The 16,404-nt window shown below is 34.0% G+C and overlaps 1 protein-coding gene across 4 annotated transcripts in view; it reads left to right on the forward strand.

Moving 5' to 3' along the window:
* Window positions 1-16,404, forward strand: part of LOC129223357 (succinate--hydroxymethylglutarate CoA-transferase-like) — a 56,958-nt gene that overhangs the window by 20,810 nt on the left and 19,744 nt on the right. For 3 of the 4 annotated variants that reach the window (XM_054857932.1, XM_054857933.1, XM_054857934.1), the window contains exons 5-10: window positions 737-787; window positions 2,150-2,270; window positions 3,803-4,038; window positions 4,865-5,032; window positions 8,149-8,246; window positions 9,300-9,402. In XM_054857932.1, the coding sequence (XP_054713907.1) occupies window positions 737-787; window positions 2,150-2,270; window positions 3,803-4,038; window positions 4,865-5,032; window positions 8,149-8,246; window positions 9,300-9,402 (777 nt within the window). The remainder of the gene's footprint in view (window positions 1-736; window positions 788-2,149; window positions 2,271-3,802; window positions 4,039-4,864; window positions 5,033-8,148; window positions 8,247-9,299; window positions 9,403-16,404) is intronic. The other variant, XM_054857935.1, reaches the window with a different exon arrangement.

The raw sequence follows: 16,404 nt of genomic DNA on the forward strand, positions 1-16,404 counted from the left end.
CTTATGATAATTTTGTTCTTAAAATTGGAATAGAAAAAGAAACATGGAATTTTTGAAAAATCGCTTCAAGGTGCCTATGCCACAAACTAACTTTGTGCCAAATTTCATGAAAATCGGCTGAACGGTCTTGGCGCTATGCGCGTCACAGAGATCCAGACATCCTACAGACATTCAGACATCCTCTGGACATCCAGACATCCTCTGGACATCCAGACATCCTCTGGACATCCAGACATCCTCTGGACATCCAGACATCCTCTGGACATCCAGACATCCTCCGGACATCCAGACAGTGAGATTTTCAGCTTTATTATTAGTAAAGATTTAAATTATGCTGTGATATTATGTTGTGTTACATATAAAGCAGTGAGAAGCAAAGGGATGTAAGTGGCAAAATTAAAAATTTGGGGATAGCCAGTACAAATGCTAGGTGAAACTTTTCTACTGTCTTGGAGCAAGAGAGCTACTAGTAGCCCTGATAGACGCTGTTGTACAGCATGAATTAGAAAAAAAATTCAATGAAAGCTTACATAGGAAATAATTTTTAAACGTGTTTTACTCAAAACTTGAAAATGACTACTTACATCCCTTTACTTCTTGCTGCCTCATATAAACTTCTGCCATTTTAGTAAAGTTTTTGGCTGTTTTTGAAAAGATGTATTAAATTTTCTCTTCTGGAGAGTAAAATAGTAATTGAATATGTTTCCCACAATAATTGTATCTATTCTTTTTTTAGAGTATTGCAATAAATATGAAAGAGCATGGTGGCAGAGAATTGATCAAAGATGTAGGTTTTTCTGTCATTCTATTTAACCTTTATTTTTGTATCTTCTTTTTCGTTATATTTGTTGTAATTATTCTTTTTCTGGTCGAAATTTGGACCAGAAAAAGAATGAAGTCTCTGAACCTCATGAAGTCTCCAACCTCAAATCTGCAGAGAAATCTCTAAACCTCAAAGTTTCTGAATCCATGAAGTCTCTTAATCTCAAAGACTTCGTGGAGTTTCTGAATCTCAGCTTTGTGAAGCATGTTTGAGTTGGTCTTAGAAATGACATTGCACAATGTCATCCCCTTTTAGAACCCCTCAGGTGTTCATAGTTGTGCTTCTAGAAGAATGGGATTTATTTCTTGGATCATTTCTTGATATTGTGATTAACTTGGGGCTTTTATACAAGGGCTGTTTTTAAAGTAAGTACTGTTTTAAAATAAAAAAAGAACAAGTACAGATTAAGCAAAGAAAATGATTGCACAAAAATCTATCAGCCTCACGCTATTTTTCAACATTGCTCTCATGATTTTCCAAGAATTTGTCATAGCATGGTACAAGTTTTTGTACACCTATTCTTAGAAAGTTGCAATCTGTGTAGTCAACCATGATTACTTTTACAGGGTGGTTGGTTCGAACATTCTTTGGACTACCAGACCTCGCTCCCATCAACTTTCATTTTTTTAAGGCATCTAAAGTGTTTCCTTGCTGGTTGATGGCACAACATCAATGATGAGCTCAGAGAAAATGTTACCCCATGATTGACTACACTGGCGGCAACTTTCTACAAATAGGTATACAAAAACCTGTACCACGCTATGACAAATGCTTGGAAAATCATGGGAGCAATGTCAGAAAATATCATAAGGCTGATAATAATTTTAATAAAATGTTTCTCTTCCGGTTAAAAACCAATTTAACTTCAGGGGGGAAAAACTTAGGAGTAAAATATCTATTGGGAGGAAATTTAAATATCAAAGATTTAGAACTAGGATAAATGTAGAGAGATAAAAAAAAAGTCAGGTTTTATAAATGGAAATTCACCTATGCATTACTGATACTTTTCAAATTACTATTTGAGATAAGATTTTAATTTTTTTTTTCAATTTTGAGATTTAAAAACCTGTCTTCTGTTTCTATATTTAACAAAATCCATCATTTTGTTGTATAGCATAAGAATTCCTCTGATCTTTTATTTTTTCTGCCTCAGACAAATTTTTACCTTGGGAAGTAAAGTTCTGTTTAGAACCTTTTATATTAAATGTATTTCATGGCCCTCTGCAAATTAGTTATATTATAAAATTAGAAATTAATTATTGCAATTTACTTGACTTTTTCTTTAAAAAAATTTATACTTGTTTTTTTTGCCTATTATTTTTACAGCTCGCTTTAAAAAGTGATGTCTTAGTAGAAAATTTTATTCCTGGGAAGCTTGATAAATTTGGACTTGGTTATGAAGAACTGAAGTCAAGTGCCCCACATTTAATATATTGTTCCATTACTGGTTTGTATATTTATATGTTTAAGTTCAGACTTAGAGGATAAGTAGTTATGAGTTATAAATGATTATCTTTGCATGAGCTATGTAAAAAAGATCTCCTGGTAAAATATTGTATTTTAATTACAAATAACTCCTTTGGAGTAAGGAAATAAAACTAAGTGAAAAAATTGAATTAAGTATAAGGGACAAATATATTTTCTCTGTGGTAGAATGAACCAATTATGATTGAAGAAAAGTGCAATGAAAATCCTATGCAAAAAAAAAAAAAAAAAAACTTTGATCTTGATTCACATTGACAAATCAATGCAAATAATGTAAATGATGTTTGAGTTTTTAAGGACAAAAACTTATGTTCATTAACAATGGAAAATGCAATTTGAAACTGGATTTTTTTGAAAGATTTTAGTAATTTGACTGATGATCAAAATAAATGCTGAAAAAGGACCAAGTTCTTTGTAGGAAAAAATCTAGCTACAATTGTTATTGCCCCATTTTTCTTAGATTGTTTTTTTTACTGTCAGTTAAAGCAGTGGTTCCATGGGTCCCCCCTTAAAATTTTGCATATGGGCGCCCATGAGTGATTCTTAATCATTTCACCACTGAGGACCATTTTGTACCCTTCCGAATTCTAAGCAGTCCATACATGATAGATATAATTTACAACATTTTCATTAAGTGAAATGAATCCAGAGTTTTCTTTCATAAATTAATTTATAACTTGCAAAATGATATAGATTAATTTTTACTAGCTATTCAGTACCACATGAAAATTGCTGGCAGGCCAATGGTTAAGAAGCACTGGGTTAGAGTATGTATTATTTGTTTAATACATGTAAGTTAAATTTTAGTAAAAACCTGCCATGGGAAAATAAAACGTAGTATCTGCAAACTTTTAATCTTTTTTTTTTTGTATTTTTATCTATTGTACTTCAGCTTTATCTTACATGATTGCTAATTTGTTTTCGACTATAAACAACGTACAAAATAAAAGTCAAATTGTAACATTTTCCTGTTGTCTATTCTGAATTTCAAAGTGTGTTTCATCAAGTATCTCAAAAACTCATTTCTGCAATATTTCTGTATTTTTCTTTCCCCTAGCAATAATCTGCTTAAATGGGATTCAGTCTCAAAACCATCCATAATTAAATCTTACGTACCCCAATTTTTTTTCTTTTATTTACGTGGACGCTTTGTAGGTCTGAATATACCACTGAGGATTCATGTGGACTACGTTTACTACATCACCTGATCATGATAAATCTCTTAAGGTAGTGTAAAACCAAAGACCAGTGGCTCAGTGGTAGCTTTGCGCTTCCAGGACACAGGCCCGGGTTCTTTTCCCAGGAAGTGCATTTGGGGACTAAACTCTGGTTGTCTCACCTAACTGGAACGTTTGCCTTGCGCCCCAGATCCCTTGATCAGGAAAACAGGGATGGTCATAGTAGGCCTTGGCTCTCATATGCTGTGTCTTGCCACTGGGTTTGGTTCACTTGTAAAGCCAACAATAACATGTTTTATGCTCTTACCCAATGTAGGTTATGGATCGAGTGGGCCCTGCAGCTCTGAAGCTGGGTTTGATGTTATTGCTGCTTCTGTTGGTGGCTTGTTGGGCATTACAGGTCCAGAGAATGGAGAACCATGCAAAGTTGGAGTTGCTGTAACAGATCTATCTACTGGTCTGTACGCTCATGGTGCGATAATGGCTGCTCTGATTCAAAGAATGAAGACTGGTCTGGGGCAAAAAATAGATTGTGATCTTTTATCAACTCAAGTAAATGGTTATAATTAATTAATTTAATGTTCAATGGAACTTTTAAAATCAGACCAAAGTATGTTACATGCAATATACCAGACACTCCAGTTATCACATCCAGAGATTGCAGTTTGGTTCTTATTAGAACTCATCAGTCTGGATTAGTGAGCAACCGAGCTGGGGACAGATGTCATCTTCGGGATGATAATCTATTTGTCTGGTGTATTGCAAGTGAGTCTACCTTAGCCCTGGCTTAGAGGCGGTAACTTACTGCTAAATACCCAAGCTTTGCCTTCAATTCATGCGTCAAACTGCACCATGCTGCAGACACTCTCTCAAGAGATAAATTTCCTTTATCTTCTAATTTGTTGGTGCTCTTAGCTTCAATAAAATGATATCTGCCTCTAGCTGAGTTATTTACTAATCAGATTGATGAGTTCTAATAAGATCAAAACCTGTCTCTAGATGTGATAACTGGGCTGTCTGGTACATTGCATGTAGTTCTACCTTGAAAGTGGTAATTCACTGCCAAAGTATGTTTGTTACTTCAAGCAATTTTTACAGCAAAAATTCTTAATAATAAAATAAAGAAATAAAACCTGTTGATTACTTGTAATGCTTATTTTTTAAAGCAAAAATAATTCGCATTAATGATTGCCAAAACTGAAGTAGATTCAGTAAATTAAACAAACTATTCATGAATACTGTGCAATTTATACTTCACTTTTTGTCTTGTTTATTTCGTCAACGTAAAAAAAAGAAAGTCTCTCGTTAAAGCATTCAAATATTTCATTTTATAAACTGTTAAAGCTTATAAATATGAATTTATAAATATTGTGTTTAGGTATCACTATTGGCAAATATTGGATCAAATTATCTTAATGCAAACCAGGAAGCAAAAAGATGGGGTACAGCACACGAAAGTATTGTTCCTTACAAAGCTTTCAAAACCAAAGATGGTTACATTACTGTTGGTGCAGCTAGTAATAAACAGTTCAAAACATTATGTCAGGTAAAAGTTTTTTTGCTATGTTGCTTTTGTTTTTGCTATAAACCATCTTCTGCCATTAATGTTGGTATTAAAAAGTCTTATGTTGGTACTGCACATTTTCCTTGTATGTCTGTTTAATAACTGCTGAATTTCAATAACTAAAGAAATGAGTACATGTAGTCATTTATATGCGTATTTTTTTTTTTTTTTTGAATTCTATTATTATTTTTTTTAATGATTTCTTTGATCCTTTCCTATACCTACAAAGTATGATACTTATAGAAAATGGTGCTTTCAAATTTAAAGAAATTTAAAGTTGTTCTGACTTCTGAAATTAGAAATTTTAATAACAAAATTAAATGGAATGTTTAAATGATTTTGATGAACTGATTAGCCCTTTTATGGGTTTTTTTCTGAGTAACTTTTCTCATTTCATCATTAAAAAAAAAAAAAAAAAAAAGATAAATAAATAAATAAATAAATAAATAATTAAATAAATAATTAAAAAAAATAAATAAATAAAACTAGGAGTTACTAAGTGGACACTCTTAAAAAAATAAAATTTCAATTCATCACACATCAAAGCTAAATTAAGCAGTAATTTCCAGTACAGAAAAATAATTGTAAATAAGTAAGGTAACACACACACACACACAGAGAGAGAGAGAGAGAGAAGAAAAAACTGCACTTTGAAGCTACTTTTTGGTTAAATTGAAGTTTTGATGTTTTGTTTCTAATAAATTTGGTTGATCACATATTTCAGCTAAAGCCCCCAATTTCAGTTTCAAAGAACATTGTCTACTTAGCATTCTTCTTAACATCACTTATATCTGCTTCATTCTACCAATCAAAATTATTCCAATTTTACTGTTAAGAGAGTATGTATTGAAAACGTTTTAATGCATTACTATAATGATTATGAACTAGTAAGTACAGGGTTTGTCCGGAAAGTAATAGGACTAATTTTCTTCCGCCGCGACTGTACTTCGGAGCATGCACGCACCGACTGCATTCGGTAGAGGGCATTCCTAGCTAACGAACGTGCGGCTAGTTGGTTGTCTCCGAGCACCTGAAGAGTCAGGACAGGCATTTTCGCATGACGTGTTCTTGTGAGTGGTGCAAGCCAAAAATGCAGCGTACGTTAGAGCAGAGGTACGCGATTAAATTCTGTGTGAAACTCGGTAAATCTGCAACAGAGACATTTGATACGATCAAGCATTTTTACCCAGATGTTGCTTTAGCAAGAAGTGGTGTGTTTCGGTGGCACCAGGCCTTTTTGGCGGGCCGGAAGAGGTCGCCGATGAAGACCGCTCTGGAAGACCTTCGACTTTGAGAAACACCAACAATGTGACTCGTGTGCGCAAAGTTTTGAACTCAGACCGTCGACTAAGTATTCGTTTAATTGCCCAAATGTTAAATTTACCAAAATCTGTGGTTCATGACATTGTGACAGTGCATTTGAACATGCGCAAGGTGTGCGCGAAGTTGGTGAACAGCTACCTGACCAAGGCCGGCATTCCAACGTTTCCGCAGCCGCCCTACAGCCCAGATGTGACCTTCCCAGACTTTTTTTTGTTTTCTCACCTGAAAAGGCAGATGAAAGGCAAGCATTTTGAGACAACAGGGGGATCCAAGCAGCATGCACCGCGGCTCTAAAGGCTATTCCGGAGAATGCCCACCGTGACGCCTTCAATGCTTGGAAATCGTGCTGGCAGCGCTGCATCGACGCAGGAGTCTATTTTGAAAGTTTTTAAAGAATTATAACAATTGGCTCAATAAATTTTTTTAAATCGTCTCAGTCCTGTTACTTTCCGGACAAACCCTGTATTTGTTAGTACATATTATTAAGAAGCAGTAATGAGCAAGGGGGTGGATAGTTTTAAGACAGCCATTGATTGTCACTGAGGACTAATAAACTGACTAGGACCAGCCTAGCTGGACCCAGAGCCTGTAGCTGGTCGTCACATTTGTATTTGTATTCTAATAAATTTGTTTTAACAAACAGTTTTATCTACCTTTAGAAATATTCTATGAAGTCTAAAACATAAAGCAACACTAATAAAAAACAATTTTCAAGTGTTTGAAATCATTTGCAAATTTTGTGCTTTATTAGATTGTTTCTGTATTTCATTTGTAGGAAGGGTTGGAGGGAAGGGGGAGCAATGTACTTTTTATATTTCTTAGTATGCATCGTGTATTTCAGGTTTAAAAAGTAATGTGATATGTATGACTAAAAATTGTATGATTTTTTAGTTATATTTTCCTTCACTTTTGTACAAAATACAATTTTTCTCTCCCCCCCCTATAACTTTAAGCTTTACACTCATTTTCCGGCGTTTTTTACGTATTGAACTCTCAAGCCTGATATTTTTTTAAGAGCAGATGGGGAAAGTAACCGTATCTACTTGCCCTAGAACCTTGCAACCAAAATTTTTGTCTGGGGAAGGATTCGTTCATAAAATTTTTATTAGGTCTGTATGTGACCACACTTGTATTGGCTACATAATGCAATGGCAAAGGTTCAGAGAGGAAGGAGAGTAGTTTAAAAAACACTCTCAGGTTACACCTCTGCTTGATTTTCCCTTATGGGAGTTTGAATCTTCGTTACACCTATGCAAAAAAATAAAAAAATGTTTAAAATCGAGGTTTTTGTTAATAATTTATTCAAAACGTAATTTTTTTTCCATGAAAACATATTAACAAGCCATGGCTATAATTTTATATTAGCATTAATTTTATGATTATTTTAATAGTTGTAAACTTACTTGATTGGTGATGCATCACATAATCGAAGTGCATTACCATACATGTTGTTTCAAAATAAGGCATCAATTTACGTTCTTAATATACATGTACTGTAAACTCTAAACCTTAAGCAATTCCTTTCGCTTGCATTTTGCAATGTTTTAATTATTTTTCTTTTGATTTCATATTTCAACTTTGTATTATGTACTTGACATAGTTTCAATTGCATCTGAAGCTTAGAAATGTTTTTAAAATCCTTCACCATAAGCTGTTACAGTTAAGGAATGAAAAATAAATAAACTAAATGTGCGTAAAATAATTTGATTGTAATTATTAAATTTAAATTCTTTTTTTATTGTGGAAATTGAAACTTATTATGTACTTTTTTCTAGCTTTTGAATGTTGAAAATCTTGCTGAAGATGTTATGTTCTTAACTAATAAAGATAGAGTAAAAAACAGACAAGTCCTTGAAGCAGAACTTTCATCTATGTAATTATTGTGGTTTTAATATTTATGCATATATTCTGTTTAAAGCTACATGCTACCACCAGAAGGCAGAATTGCTCAGTAACTTCCAGAGGCTGCGAACTCTTTGGTATTTGCTTGTATACTCCAAGGGTGCTCCCCCCCCCAAGGGCAAGGGCGCAACCTATCAATATCATGGAGACCCCCCTAAAAATGAGAGAAATACCCCTAAAAACACCCCCTCCCTAAAAATTTCAATGGTGCAAGCAGTCTGCACCATGACCCCCCCCCCCCCCCCCCCAAGTGAGCACCGCTGTATACTCTGTTAGTTGCTTCATGCATCTTCTTTTAAATTTTTGCCACAGGCAATGTCGTGGCCAGTACCGCTAGTTATGTACATTATTAAATTAATAATACTTCAGCTTTGTATTGTATAATATTTTAAAAATTTTTGTTGTATGGTATGTTTTTAATTTTAAATGTTTTCAAACATCATATGTAAAATTAGTTGTTTCAGTAACTAAATTTTCAGAGATAACTTGTTTTTTATTTGCTCAATTTCTACAAAATCAGAATTTGACAACTATGCTAAACATTTCAAAATCGTTTATTTTTAATTTAGGTTGAAATTTTTATTTGTATGAAGAAAAACATAGTACAACGGCAACACAGCAGAAACGCATATATTCAATGTTTGCATTTTAAATTAGTGTTAATACAGAAATACGATCATGTATGCATGGTTTTCTAATAATTAATATTGTAACAATGTGGAAGTTTAAAATAAGTTGTAGGTATAACACTTTTCTAATCGTAATATAAAATTTTCTTGCAGTTTTAATCCATTCCTTTTTTTCCCTTCATTCGTTTTCATTAGTTACACTTGTAAAAAAATTCAAAATTGAAAATTCATAAGAATTTTATTTTTAAGAACTGATGATTTCGGGATCAACTTCATCTCAAAAATCTTTTTAAATTCGAGTTATTGGAAGTAAAAGTTATTTAGTATGATGAGTTGTTAATTTGAACATTATGTCATAAAACAAGTTACATTAAAGGCATTCTTTTGCATTTCAGTTTTTGCTCAGAAACAACAGATCATTGGTTATCAGTTTTTAAAGAAAGTGGCATGCCGTATGGCCCTGTAAATACCATGGAGGAAGTTTTTAAGCATCCTCAAGTATGAAATTTACGTATTAATTTTAACAAATGGAAAATGAGATTACACATATCATTTTTTTTTGTCAAAAACTAAAATTAAAAAGTATTATGTCATGAAAATGAAATGGAATCATCGATAAATGTTTACATTTTATGAGGATTAAGCTGATCCGGCATTTTCTAGTGGTCAGAGGAGTCTGACTGAGAATGGGGAGGTTCCGGGTTCGAATCCCTTGCTGGGGCATGGATGTACTTTCTCTCTCTTGTACTTCCCTATTTTTGTCTGAATATGTTGTTATGCTGCCAGTGGTTGCCTATCCCATAAACGGGTCTATATGCCATTTGTGTACAGTTGAAGTCGGACATCAAACCAAATTAGGGTACAGTTGGAGAAGTGAACCAGCGCACCCTGATTGCTAACTCGACTGGCATAAGACAAGAACATTGCGCTGACATTTAAAAAAATTATTAAGAAAGTGCATTAAGTAGAAGATCTTTCAGGCTTGCTTTTATAAACTAATGTATTGTGGATGCTACAGTTTTAATGTGGTTACCTTTACGAGTATAAATGTTGCAAAATATTTGATGATTTATTAAAAATAAATAACTTCATACAAACACAGTTGTCCCTAATTATGACAGGCTTTTTTGGAGACAGCAAAAAAGTATTATGAATGTTTCATGTCCCTGTTTACTTTCTCTAAATATTAGTGGTAAAATATCCTGCTGTGTAAAAGAAGAAGCATAACATGTTTGGTCACCATTAAGTTAGGCACTTTATCCATAGGAATGGGAAACGTTTTCATCTCCTACAACTATAAGGCTGCCATTATGATTTTTTGCAAAACCAAAGATTAGACTCATAAAATTCCCAACATCTAGCCCAAAAACTCCAAGACCAATAATTCTTAAAATTTATTCACTTTTTTTTGTAGTTACTCCATTATTCATTTTAAAAATGATATGATAAAAAAAATATAATAGTAAAAAATGAAATGTGAAAATGCTCAATAATAATTTCTTTGGAATAATTTTCTTTGAAAAGATGTGAAAATTATCTGCCGCAAAAAAAAAAAGGCTTGATACAACTATAGTGAAATCCCGTTGCAATGAATACCAATATTATGAAATATCCATTTCAACAAAATGGAATTTTCGGTCCTGATTTAATTTCCATTACAACAAAATACCCGTTAAAACAAAACAAAATTTACGGTCCTTTGAAGTTTGTTGTAACGGGATTCCATTGTATATAGATAGTACAAAACAGATAGGCTGGAAAGGTTTACCACATATAGAAATAAATTAGATTCAGGCTTGAACTGGGAAGTTATTTTTCCTTTTGTTTCTTCCCAACCCAATCTTATAAAATAGTTATAGCAAGCGCATGAAAGAAGCCTCCATTCCAGATTGCTTAGCCAAAAAATGATATGGGTGTGAAAATATGCCTTATCTTTAAAATATTCTATGAAAGTATCTTTTTCAAAAATAAAGCCCGAAACCTAAGAAAATCTCTAGAACCCAAAGTCTCCATTGAAATCCCAAGATCTTAGGGGGGAAACCCAAACTCTGAAACCCATAGCCCTTAGGGCTCGACCGATGGCATTTTTTGGCCGATGGGCCGATGCCGATTGTTGGCCGATTGTTCAAAGATGGCCGATGCTGTTGGCCGATGGCAAAAAAAAAGTAAAAAAAATTAATTTGAGTTCTAATATTTTAATTCAAATTATGGTTTTCGCAATCACGAGTTGTGACAGGACCCTGCTCATTGGAGTTATTGTTTCTAGAAACTGCTCATTTCCCCCCAAACCTGCCCTTCTCTTGGGCGGTTACGTGTGTATAGTTGTGTGTGTGTGTAGGCGCGCATGCAATGTGTTGACTTGTGTGTGCGTAGACTTGTGCACACACGTAGGCGTGAATGTCTCTGCATGTGTGTGTGTGTGTAGGCGCTTGTGCATGTGTAGGCTTGTGTGTGCATAGACTTGTGTATGGCGTGTGTGTGTATGAGCGTGTGTAGGACATGGACGCCACCGACTAGGAGAAGCAGATTTCGGGGGACATTGCTCACCAGGAAACATCACGAGTTCAGTAATCATGAAAAAAGTTAAAAATGGACGCATTCGAAAGAGTATCTTTAGAAAAAAATTTGACCCAAATATTGTGTGCCCTCGTCCTTTTGTTTTTGAGATATGGGGGGGGGTCAAAGTCTGTCGAAATCTTACGAAAATTCGCCAAGTTTAAAGACTTGTCAAGAAATGTAAAATACCACGTGATTTCATCGCCTGCGTCTAGCAAGACTCTCATTTCCATTTCTGGTCATCTGCAAAGCGCGTAAACGATGTTTCGAATTAACCCTTTACTTGTGTGGGTAAAATTAAAAAGTAACTATGAAGCCTGTGAAATGGACTAGTGAGCTTTATCCAGAGGAGCTACAACTTTATAACGAAATTGAACCTAGGATTTAACTTTGTAATCGTGATAATAATGCATTTCAGAATTTAAGTGCATTTGAAGTGTGTTTTACTTAACTAATTTAAGTTTGTACTCTTGTAATGAAATGTGTTGTAAGTAATTAATAATTATGTATGAGAATTAATATGAATAAGTAAAAAACAACATGCTTATTAAAGCTTATATATTGAAAATAAAATGGATAGTTTTTGATGTTGAAAGAACATGATCATGGATTGTAGTATCCCAGCTCGTATTTATTTTTTCAAAAGTTATTATCATTCATGAAGTTTTATTGTCTGACCACTGCTAGCGAAAATGTTTAATTTAAAATCGAAAAAAATAATAATTAAAAAAAAGAAAACAACGGATAGTAAGTGTCAAAAATTTGCACAGCAAAACTAACGATGTCGGAAATTACTTCATAACAGATTCTTATCAAAAATTTTATAGTCGACGTTCATTACAACAGCCCCTGTAGTTCGAAAAAGTCTGTCACTGCAACTGAAAGTCGCTATAACGTAAATACACATCATATTGCATGTTATTTAGTCATTTTTATTAAAAATACTGAAGTCACTTTTACCAATTATGTTTCACGTTAAAAGGGAATTCAAATACGAGCAAAATAAAAATCAATACAGTTTTTTTTTTATTTGACTTGTTAGAGGGTTTACACATAACTTGAAAACGATACACATAACGAAAAACACACTGGAAATAACTGACAGAAATCGTTTTTTTTTAAATTTGAGAACATGGTTTGAAATCTTTAAAAATGTCGTTTTCTTCGTATTTAGATACTGTTGAAGACTTCAGATTTACAACTTTTCAAAAAAAAAAAAAAAAAAGACTTTAAAGTGTGTTTACCGTTTCTCTACGGTTATCATATTTTTTTCAAAACAGTTTCATCATCGAATAAACTCTTTCAGTGGAAATATTTCACCCGCAGAAGCATAAAAGTTTTAAACATCAGTTTTTTAACAGACAGTCTTAAGAATAACAAAAAATTCCATTGTTTTTTACAATAAAATAAAATAAATATTTCGGGCTGTGGCGTTTTCCCCTATGCAGTTGCACGTTAATATCCCGGAACACAAGCCCCTAAAAATTTCAATGCCGCAATCTGTGCTACGACACCCCGCGCCATGGTAGTCACTCCGAGTAAAGAATTAATGCGATATTTCTCACGCGCTTTGGTGGTGACCAAATATGGAAGTGAAATGTCTTGTCAGATGCAGATGTTGAATTCGCGCGGTACCTTCCATTTCTGAACAAAACTCGCTAAATTTGGCGACTTTACTAAAAATTTCGGCAATTTTTAAGACATCATATTTCGATAACGTGGTCACGAGGGCACATAGTTTCAGTGCCATAAACATGTTTTCCAATGCTCTTTCGAATGCCACCAATTTGTAATTTTTACTTTCTTCTATATCCAATATATAGAAGAAAGTATTGGATTCGTGCAAATTTTCGAATTTCGAATTTTGACGGATTCGAACGTTTTGAGGTGTGCTGAGTCCATTTCGACTATTTTTGGAAAATGTCTGTCTGTCTGTGTGTGTGTCACGTCTGTGTGTGACCAGTTTTTTGTGGCCGCTCTACAGCAAAAACTATCGCATGAAATTGAACGAAATTTGGTACACATATGTGACCCTATGTGAACTTGTGCCCATTGGTTTTTGGCGCGAATTCCTCCAAGGGGGGTGGAGCAATGGGACGTTTTTTGAGTTATGCGTGATTGCTATTCCTCAGGAAGTAACTGGCGGAATCAAACAAAATTTGGTCCATATGTTGCCCTTAACTGGAGCAGGTGCTGATTCAATTTTGGTGTCAATAGCTCAAACGGGGGTTGAGTTATAGAACGTTTTTTGTCGTGAATTGTGACTGCTGTATCTCAAGAAATAACGAACGGAATCAAACAAAATTTTTTTGACAAGTAGCCCTTAGTGGGTATAAGAGCTGATTTTATTTTGGTGTCAACAGCTAAAAAGGGGGTAGCGCAATCGCCTGTTCTTTTTTTCCATTGTGAGTGCCCTATCTCAAGAAGTAATGCTACGTTCTGTTTGAAATTTGGAATATATGTGAATCTATACGTAAACAGGCTTTGGTTCAATTTTGACACCAATCGCTCCAAGAGGTGTTGATTTTTTTTTTTTGCAAATAAAAATAGTTTTATTAATGCAACAAGAAGAAAGATAAATCGTAATAGATTGTCGTCTGCGTATTTCTCGTGATTTTAATTGTATGGAAATGATAGGAAATATTATCTCAATGAATTAAAATTTTTAACTGTTGCCATCTTATGTTTTTTAATAAATAAAATATTTGTAATTAATTCAAGTAAGGCTTTTAAAGTAACTTTCAATTTTCGCTCTTTGCTTTGCTTTTACAATAATTCAAACATTGGGATGGTCATCAAGTTTTTGCATGTGTCATTTTGTTTTTGTTAGGAATATTGCTTCCTCGTCAAGCATGGGGAGGGATCAGAAAAAGGAAAAATATAGAAGAAAGTTTCGTGATGGCCACAACATACTAGTTTTGAATTTCCTTGATCGTGATGTTTCCTGGTCAGGACCGGAGGGGGCGCGCCTGCGGAGGACGGTGGGCGGGAGTGCGACAGAGGGAGGCGGGGGAGGGGGGAATAATATCAGGGTAACGTCAAGGACTGTCAAATGAGAACAATCAGCAATCGTGATTGCTCAAAAAAATCTAACAGAAATAAATTGATAAGATTGGCAGGGATTTGAAAGATCATTGAAACAAGTATAAGAAATACACAAAATGACATTTTTTGACCAAAATAAATAATCGCTAAATATTTAAGAAATGCTTGAAACGACTAGGGTAGGTAAGTGGATCACCCTCTGGTTTTGGAGTAACTCACAACATTCAACTTCAGCCTCATTTTTTAAGTACAAAAACGCTACCACCAACGCTTCGGAAGAGTTTCTGATTCTGCTTCAGCACTTCTGAAAAAAAAATTAAAAAGTCCCTTTGATTTCTGAATTATGTCACCATTCAAAACGTCTTTAATCAATTTCCTACATTATTGCTGTAAATTCTTCCTAAACAATAGATAAATCTTAAAAAATAAAATCTATAATTTTATGAATGGTGTTAGTTTTAAACAATTAAGAAGTACAACTAGAGTATAATTTCAGAAATTGAGGGAGTGTGAGGAGGGGCACGCAAGTGTACTCGAAAATACAAAAAATAGTCGTAAAAATATAGTTTAAAACAATCATAAACATTGAGCAGAAAAACCTTTTTAAAACTTGCACCCGAGTTTGTTTTGACGTGCAGTGGCGGATTTAAAATTTAGCAAATGTTGCAATTGCGTGAGAGACCCATAACCATAGGGGCACCGTTGGAGTTACAAAAATGCTTATGATAAATATTTTAGAACTTCTGTGATAGAGAAATAGGACCCCAAAAAGGTATTTCGACGGGCCCAAAACTTGTAGCTCCGCCGAAGCAATACAGAAAAGACTGCATTACTGTGATTAATGTTACAAATATCGAAAAATTAAAAATTACCGCCGGTTTAACGGGAATCTAACAAAATGAAACAAAACCTGTTTCACCATCTCATATTTGTTTCCATGGTCTCCAGTTCGGCAATATATCACCAAATGATCGTCAGTCTAAGACGCTATATTAGTTTTTAGTAGTTAATAGCCACAAAAAATGAGTAAATAGGTTTTTTAGAACACCCGATTGAAAACAAAAAGGGAAGTGCACAACTAGAATGTACGCACACCCCATATGCGAAAATTTTGCCTTCTACAGCTTACCATTTTTGAGTTATGTCTTATGAGAGATACGTACATCCAGCCGCAAGAAACAATGCAATAATTAACATGTTTGGTACCTGAATGCAGTATTAAAAACTCTTTCAGGGGTGACTAAAATAGAAATCCATACTGAAATTTAAGTAAACAATTTTATATGAAAACAATAACTCCCTTTCCTTTGTATTGAAAAGTAAAACAACTGAGGTCCTTATTTTTCAAAAACATCAGCCAATTCCATCGGCTTTTCGATGTTTTTTAAGGCCGATGGGCCAATGTTTCCTACAAGTTAGCATCGGCCGCCGATGTCGATGGCTAAATTTTTGAACCATCGGCGCCGATGCATCGGCCGAGTCCTAATAGCCCTGTCTACAGCCAAAATGCTTAGTGCTTGCATTTTTTTTTATTGCAAAGAACAAAATGTTACCATTTCCAAAGTAACTTTTTTTTTTTTTTTCAAAAAGTTTTTTTTTCCTAATGAGGAAAAAAACAAGTTTGAATTTTAGTGACTATTTAATAGTAATAATAATAATAAAAACATTGCTGATGAATATTAGGTAAAAAATATTTTATATCACTAAACAGAATCTGTTAACAAAGAGAAAACTTTTGACCTTCCTGCAGTTCTAATCTGTAGACTCTTTAGTAACAACAGTGAAACCCCTTCTGCCTTTCAACCAGTATGTAACTTATAAACATCCCTGTATAACTCTATTGAACTAAAGATTCTCTCTAAAATCTAAATATAGTACAGTCAGCTCCTTTGAATCTAC

Source organism: Uloborus diversus, chromosome 5 (assembly GCF_026930045.1).
Source record: "Uloborus diversus isolate 005 chromosome 5, Udiv.v.3.1, whole genome shotgun sequence".
NCBI classification, from domain to species: domain Eukaryota; kingdom Metazoa; phylum Arthropoda; class Arachnida; order Araneae; family Uloboridae; genus Uloborus; species Uloborus diversus.